The sequence below is a fragment of the Nanorana parkeri genome, unplaced genomic scaffold (genome assembly GCF_000935625.1).
Source record: "Nanorana parkeri isolate BGI_ZX_2015 unplaced genomic scaffold, ASM93562v1 scaffold349, whole genome shotgun sequence".
In the NCBI taxonomy this organism is placed as follows: Eukaryota; Metazoa; Chordata; class Amphibia; order Anura; family Dicroglossidae; genus Nanorana; species Nanorana parkeri.
Genome location: NW_017306617.1, coordinates 320,188 through 346,169, shown reverse-complemented (window position 1 = coordinate 346,169; position 25,982 = coordinate 320,188). Strand labels below are relative to the sequence as shown.

Here is a 25,982-nt window from a genome sequence, read left to right as displayed (position 1 = left end):
GTAGGCAAAATATAAAAATACTTTCAGCAGAACAGATATTATGAATGGTGATGTGAATTTTAGTCCTAAAGTCCTGGCTTATTACTGTTTACAGAAGCTCTTGACATCTATCACTCACTAGGCTGACATCAGGTTATCATTTCTTGGTTTAAGGATACATTGTAAAATAATCATGGGGAGGCTGCAGAAGACCTAGCAGTTTAAGGAAAGAAATGTATTGCACAGAATAGTAGGATGCTGTGAGTTCTGATTGTATGCAAATGTTTTCTGTTTCATCCAGAACACTTAAAGTGGACCTAGTCTCACATATATTATTTTAACATAAGTGTATGTACGCTAAATATCATGTAAGTATAACACTTACAGGTATTTCAAATCATAGAACTCCACCTGGCAATGACTTATCTTGCACCCCAGAAGGCCAGCTCTATCTTTGTTCAAACACCAAAGAGGTTCATCATCTACTTTCCCAGCCTAAAATATTTTACCTTCATGTTCTTGGTGTACATATGTCCTGGTATGTTCTCCCCTTGCTGCTTCTTGTCCTGGGAGTTGCCAAAGACTAAAGAAATGCTTTCAACTTATATGCAGCAGACTGATGACATCATTCCCTCAGAGAAAGTGTCAATGCACACTCTCTTGACTGGTTCTTACAATGTATATTAAGCCCTCATTCACACAAGTAATGGTCGGCCCGTACAGATCCGTGCTGCGTGCACGGCCGTATCGGGCTGCTCCCGGGAAGGACAGGTGCTGTGTGTGATTTGTACGCAGCAACCTGTCCTTCTCTATGGGTGTATGTGACCATATGCTGCCCTACGCTCACCCGAACTGCACATCCGTATGGGTGCGGGTTTTCCTACTCGGACGCAGACAGGATCCATCCTGTCAGCGTACGAGTACGGACAACCGCACCCGTACTGACGTACAGTTCTGGTGAGCGTAGGGCCGCGTCCAGCCGCATACTCCCATCGAGAAAAACACACCTGTCCGTCCCGGCTCGGGATATGGCCATGCACGTAGCACGGATCTGTACGGGCCGTTACTCGTGTGAATGAGGGCTAACACTACATCTATTTTTCAGTATTTCTGACATCATGCCTTACGGTATACAAAATAATTTTTGTTGAATCAGTTACAAAGTTTTTTACCTGGAGATCCTACCACTTACAGCACATCCTTTTGCAGGCTGACAGCATCTGCCTCACAATCAGCAGCAATGTTATCAGCCTGCCATACACACTGCTTCAGTTAGTCATTTTACTGCCTTTCAGGTCTGCAGAGGCTTGCGCAGTGATGATATGCAGTCCATCATCCAACTGAAGGGGCATACACGGCAGACTTACAAATGTGCTACTAATTGTGAAGCAATATCTAAGCTCTGTCAGCCTGCAACAGGAAATGCTGTTACATTTACCAGATAAGATACTTGGTAACAGTCTCACCAAAAATGATTTGCTTAACAAAACCCTATACAATGAGGCATGATTCCCTACATATTGAAAAGCAGACTTTGGGTTTACATACACTTTATGGACTGATGTTTTATAAAACAAAATAGTTTTTTTTTCAATTATACTGTTACTATAAAGCGTGACGTTTCAAGAATTTGTTTGTGCAAGCTTGTAAAATTATGGCTAGCTCCTTCTTAAGTAGAATACAGTATATGTTGTAAGGCTAGTTAAAACGCAATTTTTTGTTTCTGGCAGGGCTTCCATATACATCCCATTCACTCCTGGCATTATACTGACAATCACTGTCAGATAAGATTCCAGGTTCATACGGCATATTCAGCCTATCACAACTCCTTTAAAGTGGGACTATCAAATTTTCTAAGCACAGAAGTTGATGTCATCAAGGAAGAGCTAAACTTCTAAAAGGATAATGTACTAATGTAAAAATAGACTACTGAATATATATTTAAAAATATTTACCCTAGTAAGAATACAGCTTTTATAATAGTAAAATATGGCTGGTAGCATAACTGAGGCAATGGAGAATTGTAACAGGACAAATATAATCTATAACAAGTTAGATGAATGAACCTTGCTTCACTTGTGCCACATTTTTTAGGAGTAAATGTTCAGAGATCACATGACGCATTATGAGAGGAAACAGATGATAAATCACGTGATCCATCCATTACTTGCCCCTCTGCATCTTTGAGCTGCTGCAGATTGGCAGTTGATAAAGAAAGTACACACAGATGTCAAAGGAATGCAGTTTGACAACATTCATGCATGTACATTCTGTTTTTTATACCACACCAAATAACATAAATGCATGTTTAGATATTGATATAGCATGGGTTCTTACATTCTAGCAAGTGATGGCTCAGTTGCCCTGAGCGTTACTATAAAAGATATACAACACAAGAGGCTTGAGAAAGAGTCATATCTGTCTCCCGGCAACCTCTAACAAGCTTGGTATTGCCATGTCTCAGGCACCGTAATTACACAGTAATATTCATGTTGTATAGTACAGTATTTTAAAAAGATGATATATAGCCAATAGAAATAGAGCTATCATAAATGAGTGCACATTAGTGTGGCCCTCATTACAAGATAAAAGTTACATAATTTAATCTTTTACAAAATCAGTGTTTCATTTTATGATGGGGATCCTCTGCAAAACGAGGCATTACACCTCTACCTACCAAGTCATACTTACTATGGTAACTTCTCTTTACAGTCTATGAAACTGAGAGCATAATATAATGCACTATATATCAAAGCAACAATTTGTCTGTGCTATTATGTTGTATACAAGTCTATGAAAGAGATCTTTACCTAGAGCCTAAAGTTATATTATAGTGGATTGCACATTTTACAGAACACACAAGGGTCAAAGCAATTTTAGATCACGACTGACACATTTTCATTGCGTGTCAGCATATCAAGATTCAGTGCTTTAACTCTTGGGATTCTATAATCCAGATGCTCAGTTTCATATTTTCTTTGAACTTTTTTGTCTTAGCTTTGTTTGTTTGAATTAATGGCCAGATCACTTCAATATAGTTTATGTAAATCTGGAGATTGGAACCTATGTATCAAAATATGTTTGTAAACATTTAGTTCTATGTCTAGTGCTGCAAAGTGTTTTAGTATCTCTCCCTAAGCTAGACTGTTTCCTTTAAATATTTTAATATGGTTGTACCATAAGGAATTCCAACCTTTTTAAGTTTATTTGCAAACAAGTAGCATTATACTTTTTAAATATATTTAATGTGGTTGAACCATAAGGAATAAAACATTTTTTTATCTACCTAAAAGCAAGTATCATTATAATAACACGAATCAATAAATATTGTAGAGAAGTCAATTTATGAAATTAAAAACATGTTTTCTTGCCTAATATTTTACTAAGCTGTGTATGGAATATGACAAACAAAAATGGGGTTGATTAACTAAAGGAGTCAAATGTTCACTTAGTCCAGTAAAGCTGTGTTCACGTAAATCATTCTATCATGTGAAAGGGGTATTTCTATATTGGATATACATTAATGGGCTAAGTGACTGGTTTAATAAATCAGCCCCAATAAATGACAGTTTGCAATCGGAGTAGAAAAATCTATCCATGTGTTGCACAGTATTAGCTAGGTTCTGCCACTGACTTGCAATATGTCTGTGAATGTTCCTTTATATCCAGGTCATGATATGGCTAGTAGTAATTAGTCACATCCAACGCTTTTCTGTTTATCCAAGCTACTTATTGAGTTCTAATGAGTGTCAGGAACATAGCCCAGCCTTAGAACTGAAGAAGTGGCTTGGATAAGCTGCAAAACATCTTCAACATTACAGAAAAAATCCAGTTAAATGTGTCCACTACTAGCTATTACTTGCAAGTAACTCCACCTGCCTGTTCTACCCTGTCTCTGCCTAAGTTACTGTGCATCATAGCTAGAGGTAGAACTAATGGGAAATTACCCCAAGAGGTTCATTCTGGTTGTTCTAACTTTTACCTTGGGTCAGTAAGAAAGTAATTTCCTCATGTTCTGATTTGAAAAGTAAGTCAAAGTTTGGTTGTCATTTTGAGAGGTGACAGCTAAGCTTATTTTATTTATATGTGACACAGTATTGGAACCCCAATATGTCAATAAACAAGTATAATAATTATTATTATGTATTGATACAGTTGTTCTAGACAGAATCGTATACACTTAATACCATGATCTTCTTCTTTTATTTAGAAATCATTGCACTCATTATTGTAATCTTAAAAACACATGTGATGCTGCTATATTATGTTATTAACTAGCATAACTTTTTAGCAAATGTGCCATGATTCGTGGACAAATGCTTGTAGCTTGACCAACGTTAACCCGATTTATGAAACACTATGGCTAAAGTGCAGGAAAACTGTCCAATTAAATGTTGCCAGTGTCTGCACTTGATACATAAGTTCCACGAAGTGGACATTTTTATATGTCACATGAAGCCTGTTAAAGCACTAAACAAGTCACTGCTTCATTTCTTAAACAGTGTATCAGATCTTTAGGTATAAAAATATATTTATACATATATAACCTGAAATAGTTATGGTTGTTTTCTTTTCTTCCATGCCTAAATGTTGCATTCATTGTGTTTATCTTAGAGGAAAGATAGAGGTTACACTTCAGGTATAGGCTTTACCATCATTAGGAAGAACCCAAAAGACATTGTTAGTTATCAGGTTGTCCATTATAACATATAACAGCATTACTAACAATAACAGCATAAACGTATTAAAGTAACACTCAGGAATTTAAAAGTGCATTCACTCTACACACTTAATAAAACTAATATAGACACACAGTGATCTTCTTTACATGATAGTAGACATTTTACGTTTTCTTGATCTTCGGGATTTCAGTCTTAAAATCAAATTAAGCTGAGGCATTCATTTATGTCTTGTTTTTAAAAAAATTAACCCTGACAGCTTGAGTGATTTCAGTGAGACAAATAGCAAGCCACTACAATGAAGACGGGACAGTGGGAATGTGTTACTCACAAGAGAGTGAACGCACCTTTAAAAATGCATATAGACCATCTGTGGCCCTGTAGAGTGCTAATAATAATGGCTTTTTTAGAACGGGTTCTTTACAAGAGTACATTTTCTTACATGAGATAATCTTGTCTTGTGGCCAGTTTAAGATTTTTTTTTTCAAGCAAAGCGTTAGCATTTCAGTTTGCATTGTTGTGAGACTCAGAATGTTCCATAAGGCACTGAAGGAAAAAAAATCAGTTCTTTCTAGTAAAAGTTCTTTGCACCATCAGCAGTTTGTGTCATTTCCTGACACCAAGGTAAGTGTATAACTGGCTCAGGTGGTCAGGATGTAGGAGGAAGCCTCATTCTCAAATGTTAACCCAATCACTTTGCTCTTCTTGTTGGATATCTGAAAAGAAATATTGCTATATTTACTTTGCATGAAATAAAATATATATATATATTATGAATTCCAACTGTAGAGGACAAGATCTGAAATAAGACTTTGCAGACCCTGTTTTACCATCATTGGCACAGGAATGAATGAAGGGGACCTAGAGGGAAAAAAAACAATTTGGTTGTAAACATATTTCCTGCGTATTTCAAATATAATTTTTCTGTGTTTCTCAAAAAAGTTATAGAGGGTTGCATAAGAATACCTGAAGTCTATATTATCACTCAAAACTCGGCATATATGGCTGCTAGCAAAAGATTGTGGACCCCACAGAACTGATGTATGTCATCTTTCCTCTGTTTTGGGGATATCAATCTCTCACTGGTGGCCATGTATACTAGATTTCATAGAAATCAGTTGTGCCTACAAACACCTCTTCCCCATTTCTTTTGCTTTATCTCCCCTGTCTCCGAAAGAAAAAAACAGAAAGGAGGACAAATGGGGAGAGAAATAATGCAAATCTATGTGCTTCGACCCTTATATTGTTTTATAGCTCCATTATGTTATGATAATGTAGGTTTCACTTCAATTAATCAATATTCTTAGTCCACTGAGTATAACATAAGACCGTATAACCAAAATAAACAGACACATAAAGGACCAAACCAGTAAAAGAACCAAACCCCAAGAAATTGCTCATTCATCTAAGCCATACCCTTAAATTTTAACACTTTCCGTTCCATAGACATTGTAACCTTCTCTGTAAGTTGCGTAATTCTGGGTGCTGGCTGCAGGAGGAGGTTTAAAATTTTGTGTGTTCTTTGTCAGTTTCATTCTTTTGGATTCTGCTCGTGATTTGTAGCAGAACTCTATCAAAGCCACCATCATGGCTAGTCCAAGGCCTCCAACAAGAATATAGAATACCCCCGCAACATTACTGAGGCTCAGGGCACTTGTCTTGTCCTAAGAGAAATGAACAACTTTGTTAGTTTCCTGGATACATGGCAAATGATTGCAATGTTTTCTAAAAGCATCCCTGACCTAATTACACAGCGCTGAATGCATTCCTTTTAGTCTTCTAAAACTGATGTCATACTCTACAAGAAAGCAATACCTTACATGCAGAAGTTAGCTTTCTATGTCACTTTTTAGAGCTGAAACATTCTTCATGCATATATGTACTCCACTACCTTATCCTGTAACATAATTTCTGATAATGTAGCATTAATCAAACTACAACACTCAAACTCAAAAGGCATTATACTTTTTCTGAAGTACTATAAATATAAATCTAAAATACGTAGCATTCCCTAATCTGATAAAAGGTGTTGCATATGTATTGCAAATTTATATATATCACCATTTATTGTATCCTTTGCTAGCTGAGCCTTAGAAATTCTGAGACTTGCTGAGTTTTACTCTTTCATGCATGACCATGCCGCCAAAAAAACTAGGTAGCTCAAGGTTGTCCAATTCAGAAAAACGCTGTCAATGTGAATATATTGGAGAACTTTTACATGTATATAACCATGTATATGACTCTGTGTCACTTGATCTGGATTACTGGAAGTTAATCTTTCAAAGTATTTAGCATTAATTTAAGCCATATTACTGATAAGCTACCATAATACAGTTCTTTGCATTATGCCATAATCTTTTTCATGCAGATTGAAAACTTTAAAAAAGATAGCTGGTGTTAATCCGGATGTACCCTAGAAATGCTAAGTCTATAATACATCTTAATTCTTCTGAAATGTATTCATTTTGGTTACTCAGAATCTATTACTCAAAACAGTAACATGTTTAAAAATAAGGAAACATTGATTTGATTTGGCCAAAATATAATTAGAATGTATTCATTAAATCACTTAAGGAGTGACCGACAATTAAATTTTAGTGGTCATTCAGTGAGTGCTTTAATAAATAATTCACAGAAAAGAGGATTGTAGTGCTTTAGCTGAAACGTTTCCCAAGCAACTTTACAGACTACCTAAATGGCAGCACAAATGAGTGAATGTACATAACGCATGAATGTTGGATGGAGTGAGCTACTGACACCATCTATTAATAATAGTAATTTAAATAATAAGGCTATGTGGAAATACTTCATATGTTGTATTTCATGATACTTGTGGATCTCACTAGCATTAATAAGCTGATTAAAAATGAAATAGTATTAACTAAGTGTTATTGTAGAAAATGGTTTATTTAAAGGGAAATAACCAATTTAGCAAACATTATGTAAATGTGAATAAAGCAATTAAATGACCAAGATATGCTCTCAGTCTGGCAAAGGCAAAATGAGTTTTGCAGCTAGCCTATTTTAATGTTGGGAAATATATTCACCATGGTATTACAATTTTTATGTAGAATTGTTCCTTTTGGATTATATTATCAGTAAAATGCTATTGCTCAGTACAGTCTTAGTAAGTCTCTAGAAACTGTTGATATGTGTTTTCATTACTTCAACCCACTTAGGCTGATTTACTATGATCTCATACTGATACAGAAAATGAAAGCAAAAGTGTGTTCCTACCTGATAAATGGGGGGTATTGAGCCTGTGACACCCCAATCTCTATAATACCTCAGAGATCAAAGCTTAGCAGAAAAAGTTTGAGGCTATTAATTTTTGAAATGCAAGGGTTACAAACCTCTCCACAAAAATCTGTGTGGAGCATGAGTTTTTGATGCTGACATTTTAAAACCCACATGGCTTGCTAAAGAAACTAGTATGAACTGGCATATAAAAAATGAGTATTGGCCCTATAGTTCAGATATTAGTTAATAATCAGATTGTAGCTCAGGTGATGTTAATTTAAGGGTTAACTCCTGAAAAACAGCTAAATATAAAGTTGAAGTGAACCTAGGAGAACTGATTTAATTGCCAAGGTTTTCTAAAAATTAGAGCTTTTGTTTAAGAAATATAACTTGGCTCTCAGCCTGTTCACTTTCTATGATTGGACAATCAAGGAGAAGGAGCACACCAATGACATTTCCAATCTGTTCTTTCACTGTAAACATGTCCACTGTTGATGGGACAGAATCAGGCATTTGTGCTATGTGTATGTAAAATACAGTTACAGATTTGTTTTCTAAATACAGATAACAGGATGTTGGTGTTCTGTTATATATACCTGGAGTTCAGCCTTAATGTATAGTTAGGCTTAGGTTCAGGAGTTAAGGGATTAGATTTAAAGATAAACTATGGCTTAAGGTTAGGAAAAAGTATAGGGTTTAGTTTTAGGAATAGCTTAATTATTAGGCGTTCATGAACGTTTTAGGGTAGTGCTACTAGGATAGGGTAAGGATTAGGCTAAAGGATAATTTCTAAAATAAATTGTGTTGCCTTGGACCTATTCCTATCCCAGCTGTGATGTCATTTTGGGGATAGTTACTGTATTACCGGAGAACTGTACGTCTATTTCAGTGGTGTAACAATCACCATAGCGGCCCAGGCGGCCGCTATGAGGCCCGAGGCACGGCCAGGACATCTCTCTGATGCCATGCGGGCCGCCTGGGTCGCTATGGCATCTTGCTCAGACAGCCAGGCTGCTGGCTGTCACTGGCGGCTGTGAGGAGGAATGCTCCGTTCCTTCTCACAGCCGCTGCTGAGTTGGTGACAACCAGCAGCTTTGCAGGAGGTGGCTGGGCCCATCATCGGCAGTGATCAAGGAGGCGGGGCCCGGCGATCGAGGGGGCGGGGCCCGGCGATCGAGGGGCCGGGGCCCGGCGATCGAGGAGGCGGGGTCCAGTGATGGAGGAGTCGATCGTGGAGGAGAAGGAGGCGGACAGAGGATCAGGGCTGACAGGTAAGAGGGCTTGACCGCCCGCCTGAGACCCTGCAGAGCCTACCATAGAGAGTCTATGGTGGGCTCTGCAGGGTCACCCTTAGGTGGGCTGTTTGGGTTATCAGGTGGGCGTAACTAGAAATCACAGGGCCCCATACAAAATTTTGCTATGGGGCCCTGTGATTTCTAGTTACGCCCCTGGTCTATTTAGATTTAGGAAGCTGGACCAAGTGCTGGTCATTTCACTGTTGTGAAACGAGGAATAATCGTTATTTTGGGGATATTTGATGGAACGATGCCTCTTAATTTCTACTCTAGGAAAGCTTTACTGTGCTACAAACTGAATCAATTTGAGGGCTTTTTGATTCCTTAGGTCCTTTCTCACCATAACCTGTCTAGTTATACTGTCTCCATGAGTTGCAAGCCCTGCTCTATGAAAGCCATGGTTTCCATACACTGCAGAAATGACAGCCAATCCTAATCACTGTATAATCATGGTTAAACTGGAATTTATAACTAAGTTTGCAGACCCCATCTAACATGAATATATTGAAAGAGAAGTTACTCTTGTGACATGGTAGGATTTTCTTTTGTAAATGTGTAAATTGCGCTTATCTTGAGACATTGATCTGAATTTTGGCATGAAGAAATTATGTGGCTGTATGATTCCTAGTATTAACAGGGGGTGAAAGCATAATGCTAAGCAGGTTGGATTATAAATGTTATTGTCATCTTTTACCCATACTTGTATAAGTATATAATTTAGCCACCAACAAGAGTATAATGGATAGCCAGACTGTTTTGCTCCACTCTTAGACAGGTTGTTTTGGTTACATGATCTCTGGTGAAGGGGGCAATCAACCATTCAGAACTGTAATCCTCCTTTTCAGCAGACATCACATGACCAAATGCATTGGCTTTTAGTTATGTGACCAGGACTAGAGGGAGCCTGGAGCAGTATTTTCTCTAGAAAGGCACACATTTAATCTCTTCTATCATTCATCATTTATCCTTTCCGGCCACATCTTTAATGTAGCCTCAGGTTAAGTTTCGAGTATAGGACCACTTTAACAAAACAACAGCTTCAATCACCAGTGTACTTTATTTAGTCAATGTAATTCTCGGAGCTGGACACCATATCATAAACTCTGTATAGGCTTAATTCTGAGTTTAAAACTAAGGTGATTTGATACCACAGTGTAGAGGAACAATCCTATGTACAAAGTACAGTACCCCATAGCAACCAATCACAAATCAGCTCTTACAGATGTGACTAATTAGTTGCTACTGTGTATAGTTATTGCACTTGTACCAATATATTAACCAAGCTCAATACTGCTTTAATACAATTTACCCACAGTAGCTAATCAACACAGCATAATATCTATGTAGTTAGGCCTTTCGTGTTGCAAAGCATGAATCATGGGTTCAGTTTTTATACTGTCTGCATAGAGTTTGTATGTTTTCCTAAGTTGGTGTGGGTTTTACAGTTTTTGTTCCACAAAAACACATACTGGTGTTAACTGGTTTTGACCAAAATGAAACTAAAGAATGATAGGGGCTTTAGATTGTGATCTATTCTCAGGAATAGGCTTATGTGCATGGTTTATGTACTCTATAAAGTACTGGTAATTGTCAGAGGTAAACAAATGAGTGAAGTAAAAGATGTTTGACAGGTAATAGCTTGTTATTTCCCTTTAAATAAATTAATTTATATAGCACACTATCCTTATATGCAATTTTGCCATAAATAATGTCTAAAAATCAAATTTAAAAAAATGGGAAAGATATACTAAATAATGTTCACTGGGTGACACCATCCAGTTTCATGACTGTCAGCCATTAATAAATGTTGCCCACTCAGTCTGGCATGATAAGAGTGTTGCTGATCCCCTGTTATATTTTAGAACTGTGTTTCAAAAATAAATAAAATTTGTGTGCATGAACGGTGAGTCAAAATGGGACTTCTATTCAATTCAAAAGACCTTCTGCGACTGACCTTACTTCCGGAGTCCTTGGCTCCACATTCACCCTTATCGTACCACCATTTGTTTTTCAGCTTGTCTAAGATGCCTTGTTCACTGAGTTTCAATACTGCAAGGTTTACGGGAGTTCTTCACGTGGGAAATAACATAAATAACATTATATTATGTTATTTTATGTTATTCAAGCGTAAAACTATTTTCATACTATACAAAGCGATAAAGCAGGGACCCTGGACACAAAGATCATGAACTGCAGGCAACCTGAATATCACCTTAGTTTTAACACTACAAGTGACACTAAATTACCAGGTCCTGCCTATATCGCTTTGAGTAATCGGCACACACTGTTAAAAGGATAACAATGACAAAACTAAACTGGCACCAGGCTTTAAATTTCATACTCCGATATTGATTTAGCTTTCAGCAGTAACTTTTCTGAATATAAAAAGAGCTTTTTTGGGATACCTTTTCCACTTAGATATAGTGAGCATTGTGAATAAAATGTAAATATCATGTGCATCAGCCAGCTTTCTTATTATGTGTGGTTGTTTTGTGACCTGATGTAAATTTTGTAAAAAAATAGATATATTACCTGCTCTGCAGGAGTAGTGAGTGATGGATGGACATATCTTATTTAACTTGGGCAACAAAAATCAAACCCCTTTTATAGTTGGGTCACTACATGGCTAATCTGAGATAGCAGTGACTTATGGCAATAGGCTTTATTGCTAAGATTATAATTGTTTTACTTTCTGTAAACTTGAAAGCATTTTAGTGCATTCTCTTGCAAAAGACCTTTCACCGAGTTGAACTAATACTAAACTGCAGCATACAATATTTGAGTCTTGTTATTATAGCATTTGAATGTTATGGAGTTGATTTACTAAAGTCAAATGTCTATATATCTATACTCAGAAGAGTCCAGCAGTCCCACTGACTTTTACTTTCCATATAACAGACAAACTGATTGCCCTAGCTTCTAAGGTTCATGGCTGTGTTCACAAACTGAACGTAGTGGTCATACTTTTCAAAAGCACATAGTCACCTTTCTTATGTTCCACTGCTGCCCCGTTTAGCCTTCATGAGCAAAGAAAATATATTTAGTATTTTCTATTACGGGGCAGCATGGGTCAAGCTTTCTTTCCCACCACATGTTGCTGCTCATGCTAGCTGGTCAGCTGCTTAAGCACCAGTGACCTTACATGTAGGTTTGCTTTTTCTTGTGTAAGCTCCAATATGAGTTCCTCTCTTTCCTCCTGGCATTGGAATGGAGTGGTGAGAGAGTGAAGGTAGGGCAAGTATGTGCTGCTAACATCACAAGTCTTAATCTTTGGAATACAAAATATCACACAGACAAATTAATATACTAATTGATACTAAAAATGAAACTTGATTTTTAAAAGGAGTATGTGTAAGCACTCCGCACAGACAAGTGAATAAATAAACGCTGCAACCAAAATATAAATGTATATTTACAAATATTAACATCATTTGAATTTGAGAGGTGATTATATCATTTATCTCAATTTTAAAATTCTTACGAATCTATTCACTAAGCTGCCGAGGGCAGCCGAGTGAACAACCGACCCCAAGTGAAGTGAGCCGAACACTGTTCGGCTATTCACTTCAGGCTTGTACGGCTGATTTTAGCCGTGTATCGGCTGAAATCAGCCGTACATCGGCTTGCTTCGCATGGCTTCGGGTCGGCCGAACATGCTCAGCATGTTCGGCTGACCCGAAGTGCAGAAGGAGTTCAACTCAACATCTGGATTGGCTGAGCCGAACCTCCGGCAGGCTACTCACTGCTGTTCGGCCTATTCTTATAGATGCCGAACGGCAGTGAATGAATAGCCGAATGCCGCTGAGCGGGATTCGGCTCGGCTGTTCTGCTCGGTCCCTCAGAGGCCGAGCAGAACAGAAAAATAGTTAAAAAAAGTAAATAAAAAATAATTGTGCGGAGCTAGCAGTGACAGCTAGCTCCGCCCAACAGTTTTCTAGTGTCCGGTGGTTCTGCTGCCTTCAAAAAACAAGTACATATATATGTATGCTAAATGCATAGAAACATAGCTGTATGTACCTCAATTCCTCTCATCTTGTACAGATATTTCTATTAAGCACCCCAGATATACAGCTAATATGTTAATGCTAATGTGTCACATTTCACTCAGTGCCACCTTGTGATACATTTCTTTTATTAAAAAAATGGACACCATATATATTACTCACTGTCAAAGAAACCAATTGTATCCATTTCACCAAGTTAAGGATTTTAAGTGATGCTTTTCTTTCACAAAACTATGCTATAATAGCATTTTGCCCAGATGTCACAACACATTATCATGTGCCTGTAAGCTTTTTTCTTAGTATAAAATGTAGCCTTAACATGAATTAAAAATAAATAAATCCAATTTTCCCTTTGATGAACTATAGTATGTTGATTTCTAAGTGGAAAAGGCATCCAATGGTATATACCAACATATAGTATACATTTCAAAGCTACTGTGAAAATAATATACTTTTTTCAATAGTTATTTAGTTATCATTTGGTCTTTGTCTTGGCTACTGAAATAACAGTCTTGCCGATTACTCTTGACTAAGGTACCCGATTGTGGTGACATTGAGGCTGACCTTGGAGTCACCTCCCCCGCTGCCGCATTCTCCTTTGTCGTACCACCATTTGTTTTTCAATTTGTCCAAGAGTCCTTGCTCATTCAGTTTTAATACTGCCAGGTTAACAGCATTTCTTGAAACGATAAAACATAACTTGTAAGAAAATGTACAAGAGGCTTTTAGGAATAGAGTTGTGCGAATGTCTTTAAATGTGTCTTGCGAACTTTATCGGCAATATATTTTTGCTTTTAAGAAAACAATTTGCAAAAATGTTTTAGTTCTCACTAAAGTTCCAAATATACATTTTTTTATCAGTTCATAAAAAAATTGATGTAGCAGTAATTGCTTGTTTTAAATATTGTTCTGTTTGTCTTTTATTGACAAACTTTATCTAAATTCAGAAAAAAAAAAAATCGCACATCTCTACCAAGGAAATTGTAATATTTAGGAGCACAAAGGACAAATTGTCTAAGAGATTTAAAAAAAAAAAGCTATAAAATTAACAACAGCAAAGACTAGTTCAAATATAATAAGGTGGCTTGTGCTTTGGGATGGGACTGTTATCCATATAACTAAGATATGCAGGATGGAGAGGGATAAGGGACCACTCTTCAGACTACTAAACACAAAATTCACATCATGCAATTAACATTCACTACATACATCAATTAATTGTGGTTTTCAAAATGTAAATTAAAAGGTTATTGAACTGTAAAATAAAAGTTGGAACACAAAAAGAAGGCAAATGTGAATAGTTGAATAAAAAAAATACCAATTACCATCCTGCCATGATAAAAGTGTAAACCTGTGTTACCTCAAATATACACAAACAAAATAAAGAAAAAACACAACACATCAGGGAAGGTGGAATACTATAACAACACATATATTGTTATATTATTCCACCCACCTTAATGCTGAGCCTTTTGGTGTTGCCACTCCGTAGCCTTTGGAGTCGAGGTTTCCTCCAACTTTCATGGTGTCACATGGTTTTCTCTGCTCAATGTACTCGTTCATCGTGGATTCCAGCAAGAAGGCAAACTTTCCTTTAGACTTCCGAACACGAGCCACACCGTCGTCTGTGGTTTTAGTAAACACAGATGGTTCTGCAGACTTCATATAAGACCACATTTTCTCATACACCGCTATTTTAGAACGCTGGTGGTAAACAAAAAAAAACAAAACACGAGATTATTAGTCAAATTACATTTCTACTGATTTATTTCATGTCATTAATGTTCACAAATGAACAAAGATTTCAAATTACAATGTGCAGGTATTTTGTAACAAACATCTAGTCAAACTAAATTCTGGGTATAATTTAATTGCAAATAAAAAGTATTATGACATAAGAATCATTTTAAGACTCAAGATGTTTTTTCTCTCTGTAATTATGATAATACATAACTGGTATATATTCTCAATTTTTTTTTAAGATGAACAATGTTAAAGCTGAACTCTAGCTATAAGGCTTTATGTATACTTACATTGGTGCAGCTTGTCACAACGTAAGTGTATATAATTTAGCCTTGGCAGGGCCATGGGGTAGCTTCAGTGCTTTACAGTGATCTTCCCCGACCTGCTACAGCCACAATCAATTTGTCAATATAGTGCTTGTGTTTTTGCCAGCAATGTTGTATCACCACCCTCCACTAGTGCCCATTTGCTGATGGCTTGGTTTGCAGGAGGTTTAGCAAACTTGGCAGGAGGTCTGTGAACCCCAGACATAGTGCTGGTTAATTTGCAAGCTTTTGTTAAAAAATATCTGTAAAAAATAATTCAAGGCAACTGGACTTGCTGTATTTTTCTTGAAGACGTTTCAACCGGACATCCGACCAGCTTTGTCAATTCAGAATAACTTGTACAAAAAATTATCTGGGAATAAATATGGTGAATGTTGCTCCAATCCACATAATGTTTTGTTTCACCGACATACAATTCTGAGCACTCCTCACTGCACTGAACTGCATACACTATGTTGTTCATCTTGTGTTTTGGCATTGGGTCTTTTGGGTGAACCAGTTGTTGCCTCAGTGTATTGCTGGGTTTAAAGCAGACAGGGATGTAATGTTTTTTAAAAACCCTTCTGAGTTTCTCAGACACCCCAGCTAAATATGAGATGACCAAATTCTTCAGTTTGTCATGCTTTTCACCCTTGTTTTGACAAAAGCCCAGTCTGGATACCGCCAAGTTTTAACGCCCCCCCCCCCTGAGGTGTTTGAATTCCTTTGTCTTGGCCTCTGTTCTGGAAACATCTTCAAGAAAACTACAGAAAGTATAGTTGCCTTGACTTATTTTTTTACAGATATACCATTACCTGGATGAATGAGAACCTTGACAGACATTTTGTTAAAAAAGGACATGGGTAGCTGGACACTGCCATGGGAACATTTACAAAATGCATTTAAAAAAAAATACTGTTCAGTGGGGAGAAAACATTTAAAATACACAAAGTCCTTTAATAACCTGCTATACACAGGTAGATGTTTTCACATACATGGAACTTTATTTTAGTCATATAGAGAATATCCATTATCATTCCACAGCTCTTTGCAAACAAAACACAGTCCAACTCCTCAGTTAACATAAAAAGGACAACACATATAAAAAAAAAATCACAACCATTGCATACCACACCACACAATGGGGGGGAGGGGGGGGGTGGAATTATCAAAGGGAAATTCATATATTTTACGGTATCAATATCAATGTATTTTCCATGCGCCAAATTAAGAATGTTGTAAGTGAAGTTCTATGTAGTGTTGTACCAGCTGTGCCAAATCATGTTTAAAGTACTATGCAACAATTTAACAATTTCTATAAATGTTTAATCACGTGTTCCAAAGTAATGAAGCACTTGCACCTAATTTCAAAACAGTCCTAAAATATACACCATTACCAGAGTGGTGTAAATATTTTAGTTACAAAGGGGCGACAGTGACTCAGCGAGGAGAGGGAGATGTGTATGGAAAGCCAGCGAGGTGCAACAAGGAATAAGGAAGCACTAATTAAGCAGTCATACAGAAACTGCACAGTTTTCAGCATTCACCAGTTTTTTTTTCAGTCCTTTCTTATATGCACTAATAAATGAGAAAAAAAAACCAACACCAGATATATCACAACATTCCAGGGCATTTTTCATCCTGGAGTCCAAGGTGGAGTCTGTCCCTGTAGTTGTGAAGGCATGGGAAGTGTGTAATTCCTAAACATTTTGCTGGCACTCCCTGGTTGCCTCAGAGGTTCACTGGTAATGCCCATCTTTTCTTTCTATTGGGGAATCCCAGGCAAAATGGTGCTGCCATGGCCAATACGCCAAATGTGTGTCCATACGCTGTCCCCAAACATCAATGTCTCCTAATGGCATGTCCATTAGGCCTGTCCGTCTCATTGCATATTGCTGCTCTGACAACCGTCATATAACAGCAAAAGGCTAGATATTATCTATTTAGAATTCCAAAGTTCACATTTTAATTTTTTTTTTTTAATAATGCAATTGCTCCACTTAAAGTGACATTAAAGGCAAACATTTTTTTTCCTCCCCCCAATGTAAATGTTAGCACTTACCTTAAATGATGTCTCTTTTTCCGATCTTCCTCTTCTTTCCCCATGTTTTCATCTGTCCCTCCAGCGGTGTGACGTCACTCCGATCCAGCGCCGACTGCTCTGTCTCTCTGATCCAGCGATGTCTGCAGGCGGGTGCACGCGTCCATAGACTTACCTTGCGTCTCTGCTCGTCTCCCGGCCGAGAATCGGAACTGCACATGCGCCCGCCCCAAGATCCTTTGCGGCCGTACGAGCAGTTCCTGATTCTCGGCGCGGGAACGAGCGGCGATAACGAGGTAAGTTTAAAAGGATTTTAAGCGTTTTTTGTTTTTTTTACACTTCTTGCCTATATCTACTGCATGCTAGCAGTAGATATAGGCAAAAAAAACAGAGGGTTTAGAACCCCTTTAACTCCTACAATTCATACATTAAAAAAAAGCCACCAATAGGCGTTGTGAGTATGTCTGATTATGGTATTAATAGTAGCATTCATGCCCTATTTGCACAGAAACTGTGTATGCATTATTAACAAGAACCAGTACAGTAAAATTAACATACCCGGAAAAATTCTTTGGTAGAGCCTGAATCCAAAGTGCCATAAGCTATTTCCGTTTGTTTAGCCAGGTCCTCTGCACTCTCTATTGGAGACACCATCCTTTCCACTGTAAGGAAAGCAGCTAAGTTGGCAGTATAGGAGGAGATTATAATTAAAGTGAAAAACCACCACACTCCTCCAACTATTCGCCCAGAGAGGGATCTGTAAGATAAAGGAGATTAGATATTTATCCAGATAATCTAGAAAATCCTTCTCTAAAAAAGAGGCACCAACATCTCCCAGAAGTCACACAACTGAAATAAAACACAGATGATGATGAAGAAAAAAATAAAAATCACCACATTCTATTGTTTGCTGTTACTAAACACTGAGCCAATGGAAAATATTAAACTGCTGTAATGTAGCAATAAGAAATACAAAAAATATACATTGAAAATGACACAAAACAAAATCTGGATCAGTCATGTTTTAAGAGTTTAGGAAAATGAAAAGTTTCTAAGCATGTCTAGAAAATAATAAATAATTTAGGATAAAAAAAATGAATTACTGTATTTCATGAAATGTCGTATGCATCAGCTCTGCATAAAACCTGAATTGCATTATTTAAATGTCATAGAATTGTTTTCCTATAGAACTTATTATTATGTAACTAATTTACATGCAAATAAATTTTATTCATAGTTGATAGCAAAAACTTAAAATAATATGCGTTTGAAGAGAGTTCTAACTAAGTAAGAGACAGTTGTGTGAATATCCCTTTGTCATCAAGTACCTATAGATATGCAGTTTTTTTTCATCTGGATGATTTTCTATGTACGTTTTTAAAGAAAGGACATCTTATCCTGTGCAGGTGAATAGTCATCAACTTCTTAACTAAGATGTAATAACCCTCTCTGGCCTTTGTCATAGCTGCATGGATAGAAATAGATGGCTGTACATGCACAGAATGAGTTGATCAACACAGCTGCTGATGTGCCCAGTCTGCAATAGATTTTGCATATATATTTAAAGCACAATAGAAGTAATTGCCTAAGAAATGCATACACACACCAATGCAGCCCTTGTACAACTGCATCTTCTATCCCAACCATTTAAAATTAAGCATGCATCTGAAAGTCAATGGCAGCCGCTGCAAAGGTAAGTCTGAAAAAGCTTTTACTGACAATAATTGACCTTTAGTCAATGAAAACTGGGCAAACGGCGAGTAACTCATTTGCTACTAATGAGGGAATAAATTCAAAGTGCAGAAAACGTTTAAGATGGCCAATGCAAATGTCTCTGTAAAACATTTTTTATTAACTGCCCCCTTTTTTGCTGTGCATTCAATCTTCAAAGCTCTCTGTAGGGGTAAAGATTCCTACTGACTCTGTGCAACTACCATTTAGTCCTAGTAATATTGTTTATACCTCTGAATTACCCTTACAGTGTTACGTTGCACAGGGTTTCTGTCTGACAGATTCTAACAGACTGAAGGGGTAACAATCATATAGGCAACTTGTAAGGACATGCAATTTAATAAAGTTGCAAAAGTCATTAACATCTTAAAGTTTGAGATCTACAGTACCACCATAGAGGTTTTAAACATTCCAGTCTAGTTGTATATGGCCTATAGTAGTCAAGTAGCAATTATGGTACAATGTGCCATATTTATAGACCTATTTAGAGCAACAATATTGTGTTTTTATGGATTGACCCGGTTTATATCTTTCTTTTTCATCATGTGATTCAAATGTGTGTAGTACAGTAATACTACTAATAAAAACATATTCCTAAATATAAGAGAAAAAGCTTCCCTTGCGATGTCATAAAACTTATTTGCCGGTCTCTCTAACTGGGCAAACACAATATCAACAGCAGTTTAACACCTTCAAATCCATGTTAAACAGCTACATAGAAGGAAGAAAACAACAGACACCAAACACGACAAGCCAAACATTCAAATAGTTCAGAATGCTCCAGCTCTCTACAGCTTGAGTATTATAGATGGAGTATTACTACTGTAGCACAAGTTACTACACTTATCCTCAAATCACTACCAAGGTTTCCATGATAACAAAAAGTTTTCTGTTTCATTTACTCTAGCTAATTAGCTTTTAATATGTATCAAAATGTAAAGGGACTGAGATGTTCCTATTCTGGTTGTAAGCAACAAAACGTATTAGTATATAACGTCATTTATTGTACTGTATATCTGTAGCTAAAAGCAGAACTATGGCCTCCCATTACATAAAATATATGCTGCAGCATTATTAATAATGTATGTGCACATGCAACTTTCTGCAAAGTCCCACAAGTACCTGTAGAGTCTGTCACTGAAGTGCACCTAATGCAGCTTCCTGTGATGTGGTGGCAACAATGCTGCACTGCTCCTGAATTCAGAACAGAGTAGCCACTCTTATGTAGACCTACTTGCACTACTGTGGGATTAGTTGCAGGGGGGTGAGCTATCAGCACAATGACTCACTGCTGACTCACAAGCCTGTAGCATTATTCAGCACCTGGCCACACCTAATCCTGCCCACTGATTTCTGGATTCATATCACAACCTCTGTTGGTGAAATCCTTCCACTGTGAGTTGCACTGTCTGGGAGGGTTAGAGACACAGATAATTTACCTCAGTAAGAGGAAGTAAATCATGTTTGTTTATTTTATAAGGCATGTACAATCTATAGTAACTGAATACGAGACTTGTTTAGACTGTCACAAAGGAGCCTTTAGTTGTACTTAGGGAGATTTACCTTTGCTTCCTATCCAAAAAACACAATATTAAAGGGTTATTAACATTGCACCCGGCCTCTGCTACTGTAGGTCCCCTCTGCTGATTGACAGCAACAGTGGGCGGGTGCAATAGCTAGTTTGCTATTGGCTATTGCAAATTGAAATAGCCAATAGGAATCTAGCAATGCATTCCTATGGTGAAACTTTTTTTTTTATTCTGACGACAGCCAACGACTCCATGTCAGAATAAAAAAAAAGAAAAAGCAGTGTTTCTCTCCTGGGCGGCCGGGAGGGGGAGACTCCCGGAGCCCGGGAGAGTTGGGCTGTCTGGAGATCAGTGTACCTGGTTAGCTGGTAACCAGGGACGGTGATCTCTCTGCAAGTGGCCGGAGCCAGCCGTAAGATCATGGCTGGCTCCGCCCAGCTGTCAAAAGCAGGCAGTCGACCGGCCAATGGCTGGCCAGCTTCGGCTTTCACCTAGGCTCAGTAGAACTGAAGCATATGCGTTCGGCTCAACCAATTTCGGGAGCTGTAAGGGCTATAGCGAATAGCCCGTACAGCAGCCCTTCGGTTCTACTGAACCGAAGGGGTCCTGGGGCCGAGGCTAGCCGAAGCTACGGCTAGATCCTTCGACTGCTTCGTGAATAGACCCCTAAATATTTTGTTTTATACAAACTCACTTTGATGCATAAATAGATCTTTTAAAATAACAAGTTTCAGAAAACAAACAAAAATATACTATTTGTGTGCCCTGCAAGTTTACATGTTTTCTGGAATTGGTTTGCAATTTAATTATACTGTATATGCAAGTAATTGACAATTCCACGCCAAATTATGTGAACTAATCTACTAAGCACAAATACCCACACCAATAAAGAAAATTTATGGACAAAATATCAACCAACATTGATAGCAACATTGATCGAGCTGTAAATCTCAAGTGTTAACAAAGGAAAAATACAAACATATAAATGATATATAAAAACAGTAAAAAATTAAAGGTGATCATAAATCAAATGCTTAGAAAATCAGACATAATAGTGTCCACCCTAGCAGTATGTCAAGGAGACAGCGTTTTAACAATTAATAAATGTTATGATCTGTAATAGTCCCAAATCCAATAAACACCAATGTGTCACACATACAACCAACTAGTGAATCCTCTACCCCTCCCAGGTAGTACATGCCCATATGGGTAAAAGCTCACCTATCAAACAGGTCTCATAACGCAGATCTCTTTTTATACCAGGAGGGATTCCCAGAGTATTGTTCCTAAATGGTTAACTGTTTCTGAAGTCTTTTTCCCAATGCATTCAACACTCCTCAAGGAGCGGAACACAAAAGGAAGGAAACACACACACCATAGCGTGTACCATAAAAATAATCTGGGACTTTAATAGAGATTCTACTTACAAAGTAAAAACAACAATCAATCCGGCACAAATATAACAAGCTTTTCGGTCCTCAGTGTACACCCGCCTCTGTTCTACACACCCTCAGCTCCACCCTATGCGCGTTATGTCCAGCCTGACTTCTTCAGGGGTATGCAGCTTCTGATGCTCTATTCCATTCATATGTGTCCCTGTTACCCAGGCAATGATTCTGACACTAGCAAATCTTTGGAATGTAAATATCCTAATATAAATGATTCAAAATAAAAGCATATATAAAGGTGCACCTACTGGTGGTAACATCATATTAGTTAAAAATACATATGACAACATAAAATCAGAATAAAATGGTCGACAGCGCAACTATGAACTACTAGTTCAATCATTTTAACTTTTGTGGTGCACAAAACCACGCGGATTGCCGCGCGGTCAGGAGTCGCCTAGGTGTGGGGGGGTTTTTAGCTATAATATCCTTTAAAGATATTGTTTTCCTGTACGCTATTTTCGGTCTTGCTGGCAAAAGATTTTTCCACTGGCCATCAAGTTTCAGTACATCAAAATTTTGTGATATTTCTATATTGTATATTAAAATCTAGTACAATGACCGCTTCTGCATCCACTTCTGTAGTTTTCTTAATTTTATCTACTATAACATCTTCCCTCTTAATTTTTGCAATCTCTTCTATTTGATCATCAATATATTCCATATTATATCCTTCCTGGACAAACCTTGTTTTTAAAATGTTTGATTGAACCTTTGAACAGTTCCTCTTAATCCTTATTATCTCTCCTCTCAGGATGTTCCAGAGCCACGAGGGATGGTGACAGCTCTTGACAAGAATATAACTATTCCTGTCAGAATCCTTAAAAAAGGACTTTGTTTGCAGCCGTCCATCCTCCACAAAAATGTCTAAATCCAGAAAATTAACTTGAGTTTTATGTATGCAATAAGTAGGTACAATGTTTTTATTATTTTTATTTGGATGTTTCAAAAACAGTTGTAGGCTATCTTTATTTCCTTTCCTATCATCCATATATCATCAATAAACCTGCAGTTGCTCTGGTGTGTTATTTATTATCATCTCTGTTTCCCATTTGTACATGAAGGTGCTCCCATAGTGACCCCCGCCTTCTGCCTATAGTACTTATGGTCAAACCAAAACTAAGTTCTCTCTAGGCCACATTTGAATGCTTCTAAAATCAACTCTTTTTGTTCACTTTCTAAGGAATTATCTCCCTGCAGCAGCCACCTCGTGGCTGTAAGCGCCTCAATGTGATCTATAATAGTGTATAGTGAAGCAACATCAGCTGTAATAACATATCTATTCTAGTTGACTTGCAGTCCATTTAGATCCTGTATCAAATGTTTGGTGTCTCTTATGCAAGTGGCCCATCTTTGTACTAATGATTGTAAAAAATGTTCCACGTATTCCCCTAATCTGTTGCTCACTGTTCCAGTACCATGCACTATAGGTCTTCTTGGTGGGTAACCTGGTCTTTGTGAATTTTAGGGTGATAATAAATGATATGTCACCTACATTGGGATGGTACCAAATATTTGTATTAATTCTTATTTAGAATCCCCAATGAACTTCGCTTTTTTACTATTTTCATGAATTCTTTCTTATACATAAAGGTGGGGGGTCCTTCTTTAAAACCTCGTAGAAGGAAGCCCTCAAAACCAACCTGAATTTTTTTTAAAAAGTAACGATTGAATCTAAAATTAAAGTAAAAATATATTTAGTAATGCTGTGGTGCAGTTTCAAATAATTTGTTTGTAGCTTTTAAATGCCAATAAACAAATGTTTTTGGCATATAAAAGAAGATTTAACAGCCATGAACAACATGCAAGAGAACTAGACAAAATTAACAAAGGAATAGAAATCACAACAGAAACAGAGTGCAAGCCAAATACAAAATAACAGAAATGAAGAGACAAATGCATGAGATGACAAGCGTGAAGACAGAGGTAATTAAACTGCTGTTGCATGTGTCTTCAGAGCAAGAAGCCATTACTTTTGCATAGCAACATATGTTATATGCACCAAGCAGATGACCGTAAAATGAGATATGCAGCAAAAACACGGTAGACCTCCAAGCATTGCTAAAATAAAAAGACCCTATGCATTTTACAGTCTCAACATGGTGAATATAAGTTTAAATTGACATGTATAAGGGGTGTTGGGCTCAAGCAAATTATACATGGGTATGGTGGCAAGCAATGATGAAGCTGAGTGCTGAGTGGATTGTGAAGCAAGAACAATTGATTTTAAAAAAATGGCTGATAAAATTAACATATATACACCATGGCGCCAGTGTATGACCATAAAATGCAAGAAGGTGATGGAGTGATATGGAACAAACCTTGGAGAAATATCGCATCCTTGCTGCATAAAGGCACCCAGGGAAAACCAAAGGCTGTTAAATATCCCAAATTCATTTGGTGGGTCAGGAGGATTCTGAGGGTCACGAGCTTCATCGGTGTCCTCCAAATGCCATTCATAAGGGCTGAATCTGCTCACAAGGAAAAGAACTACACTGACTCCAATATAGGCAAAGACTATACACATCCATATTTCATAGGCCAAGGGGTCCAGGAAGGAAAACACTCCTGGTTTTGATTTTTGAGGCTTCTTAATCATGATGGAGATGCCAAGGCTCATAAATGGTTTTGAAAAATCAATCACTTCTTCCCGTACCAGAGTAATGGTGAGAGGGGCAACAGCTATGTCTGCTCTCTGAAAACAAAGAAAATAGTTCAATAAGTGCACATTTGTTTAGTAACATGAAGCATCAATTACAAATGTTGTCTTCAGAGCTTCCTAACAGTTTAGGACTTGCTTTACAGGTGTATTGAAAACAGGAAATAGCTAGGTTGTGACATTTAACAATAATGATATAAAATGAATGCAGGGCAAGTCTAGCCTTTACAATATTTCTGAGAGGACAGGAGAAGAGAAAGCAAGGGGAAAGGAGAAAAGGAGATGAAAAGTAAAAAGAGGATGAAGAAAATGTTCTCGAAATTACTGTTTACCTAATGTAAAATGATTATCTGTTACTGTATGACTAAATATTCAAAGGATTTTACATCTGTTTGAAAAACTGTCCTTATATAAACATACATTTTACTGGTGATACCCCCTCTTTGGCATTTCTATTTTTAATTAGCCATCTGATCTGCCTGGTTTTTTTACTCCATGGCTTGCCCTATAAGATAGGCATCCACAAAACAGTACAGGGGACAGACAATGGGGTTTATTTAATAAAACAGTAGACGCTGTTCACCTAGCCAAGATAGACTGTTTTTTATTGCAAAGTGTACTTTCATTCTGCAAAATGAATATTAGTAAATACGCTAATGCTTTGCATTCTCATCTCATGATTGGATGATTGAAGTGGACACAGCGACATCTTATCTGCTAACATTTGTTTTGCTAAGTGCTAAGTTTGCTAAATTCCTTTAGTAATTCAGCATTTAGTTATTGAAATTACCAGAAATAAAGGGACATAAGTAATTTTTACTTTTTCAATCCTTTAAACAAAATCTAAAGTGAAAAAAACCCAGGGGCTGCCTATGCTAACCTTTTTTGAAAATGCTAGTTACATGGCTTCAATGCCTTCTACCCCCAAAGAGGGAGAAAAAGCATGGAGATAAGAAAAGTCAAAGTACGGTCATTGTTCCTTATCGGCCTAAATAATTCAAGTGAGTTACTTAGAACATTTTAAATAAAGAAAATGGAACTAGCATTTGAAGGGTAGGTCAGCAATGGCAGGCTTAATACTGACTTTGTACCAGATGTCATCAAAGGATAGTACAATGGAAATTTAAGATTATATTCAATGCTGTTATATGAGTGAAAGTGTATTTTACATAAGTCACAGGCAAAAACATTCAAAATATTTTTTTTTTAACTCCTAGTCAGTTTCATCTACCCTTCTACTTTCTAAAAAAGTAACCCTAGGCCATAACGCATTTCCCCCCTCTTTGTATGTACACAGATCAAGTACACATATAAAAGCACAAACCTTTG

General features: G+C 37.3%; 1 protein-coding gene across 2 annotated transcripts in view; it reads right to left on the bottom strand.

Annotated features, from left to right (window-relative positions):
• Positions 1-5,298: 5,298 nt before the first annotated feature.
• GRIA3 (glutamate ionotropic receptor AMPA type subunit 3) overlaps positions 5,299-25,982 on the bottom strand; it is a 240,127-nt gene continuing 219,443 nt past the window's right edge. The window contains exons 11-16 of one of the 2 annotated variants that reach the window (XM_018558629.1): positions 24,316-24,689; positions 17,845-18,043; positions 14,654-14,901; positions 13,762-13,876; positions 6,075-6,322; positions 5,299-5,374 (exon numbers count right to left, since the gene is read on the bottom strand). In XM_018558629.1, the coding sequence (XP_018414131.1) occupies positions 6,077-6,322; positions 13,762-13,876; positions 14,654-14,901; positions 17,845-18,043; positions 24,316-24,689 (1,182 nt within the window). In that variant the 3' untranslated portion in view covers positions 5,299-5,374; positions 6,075-6,076. Of the gene's footprint in view, positions 5,375-6,067; positions 6,323-11,147; positions 11,263-13,761; positions 13,877-14,653; positions 14,902-17,844; positions 18,044-24,315; positions 24,690-25,982 lie in introns of those variants that run through there. The other variant, XM_018558630.1, reaches the window with a different exon arrangement.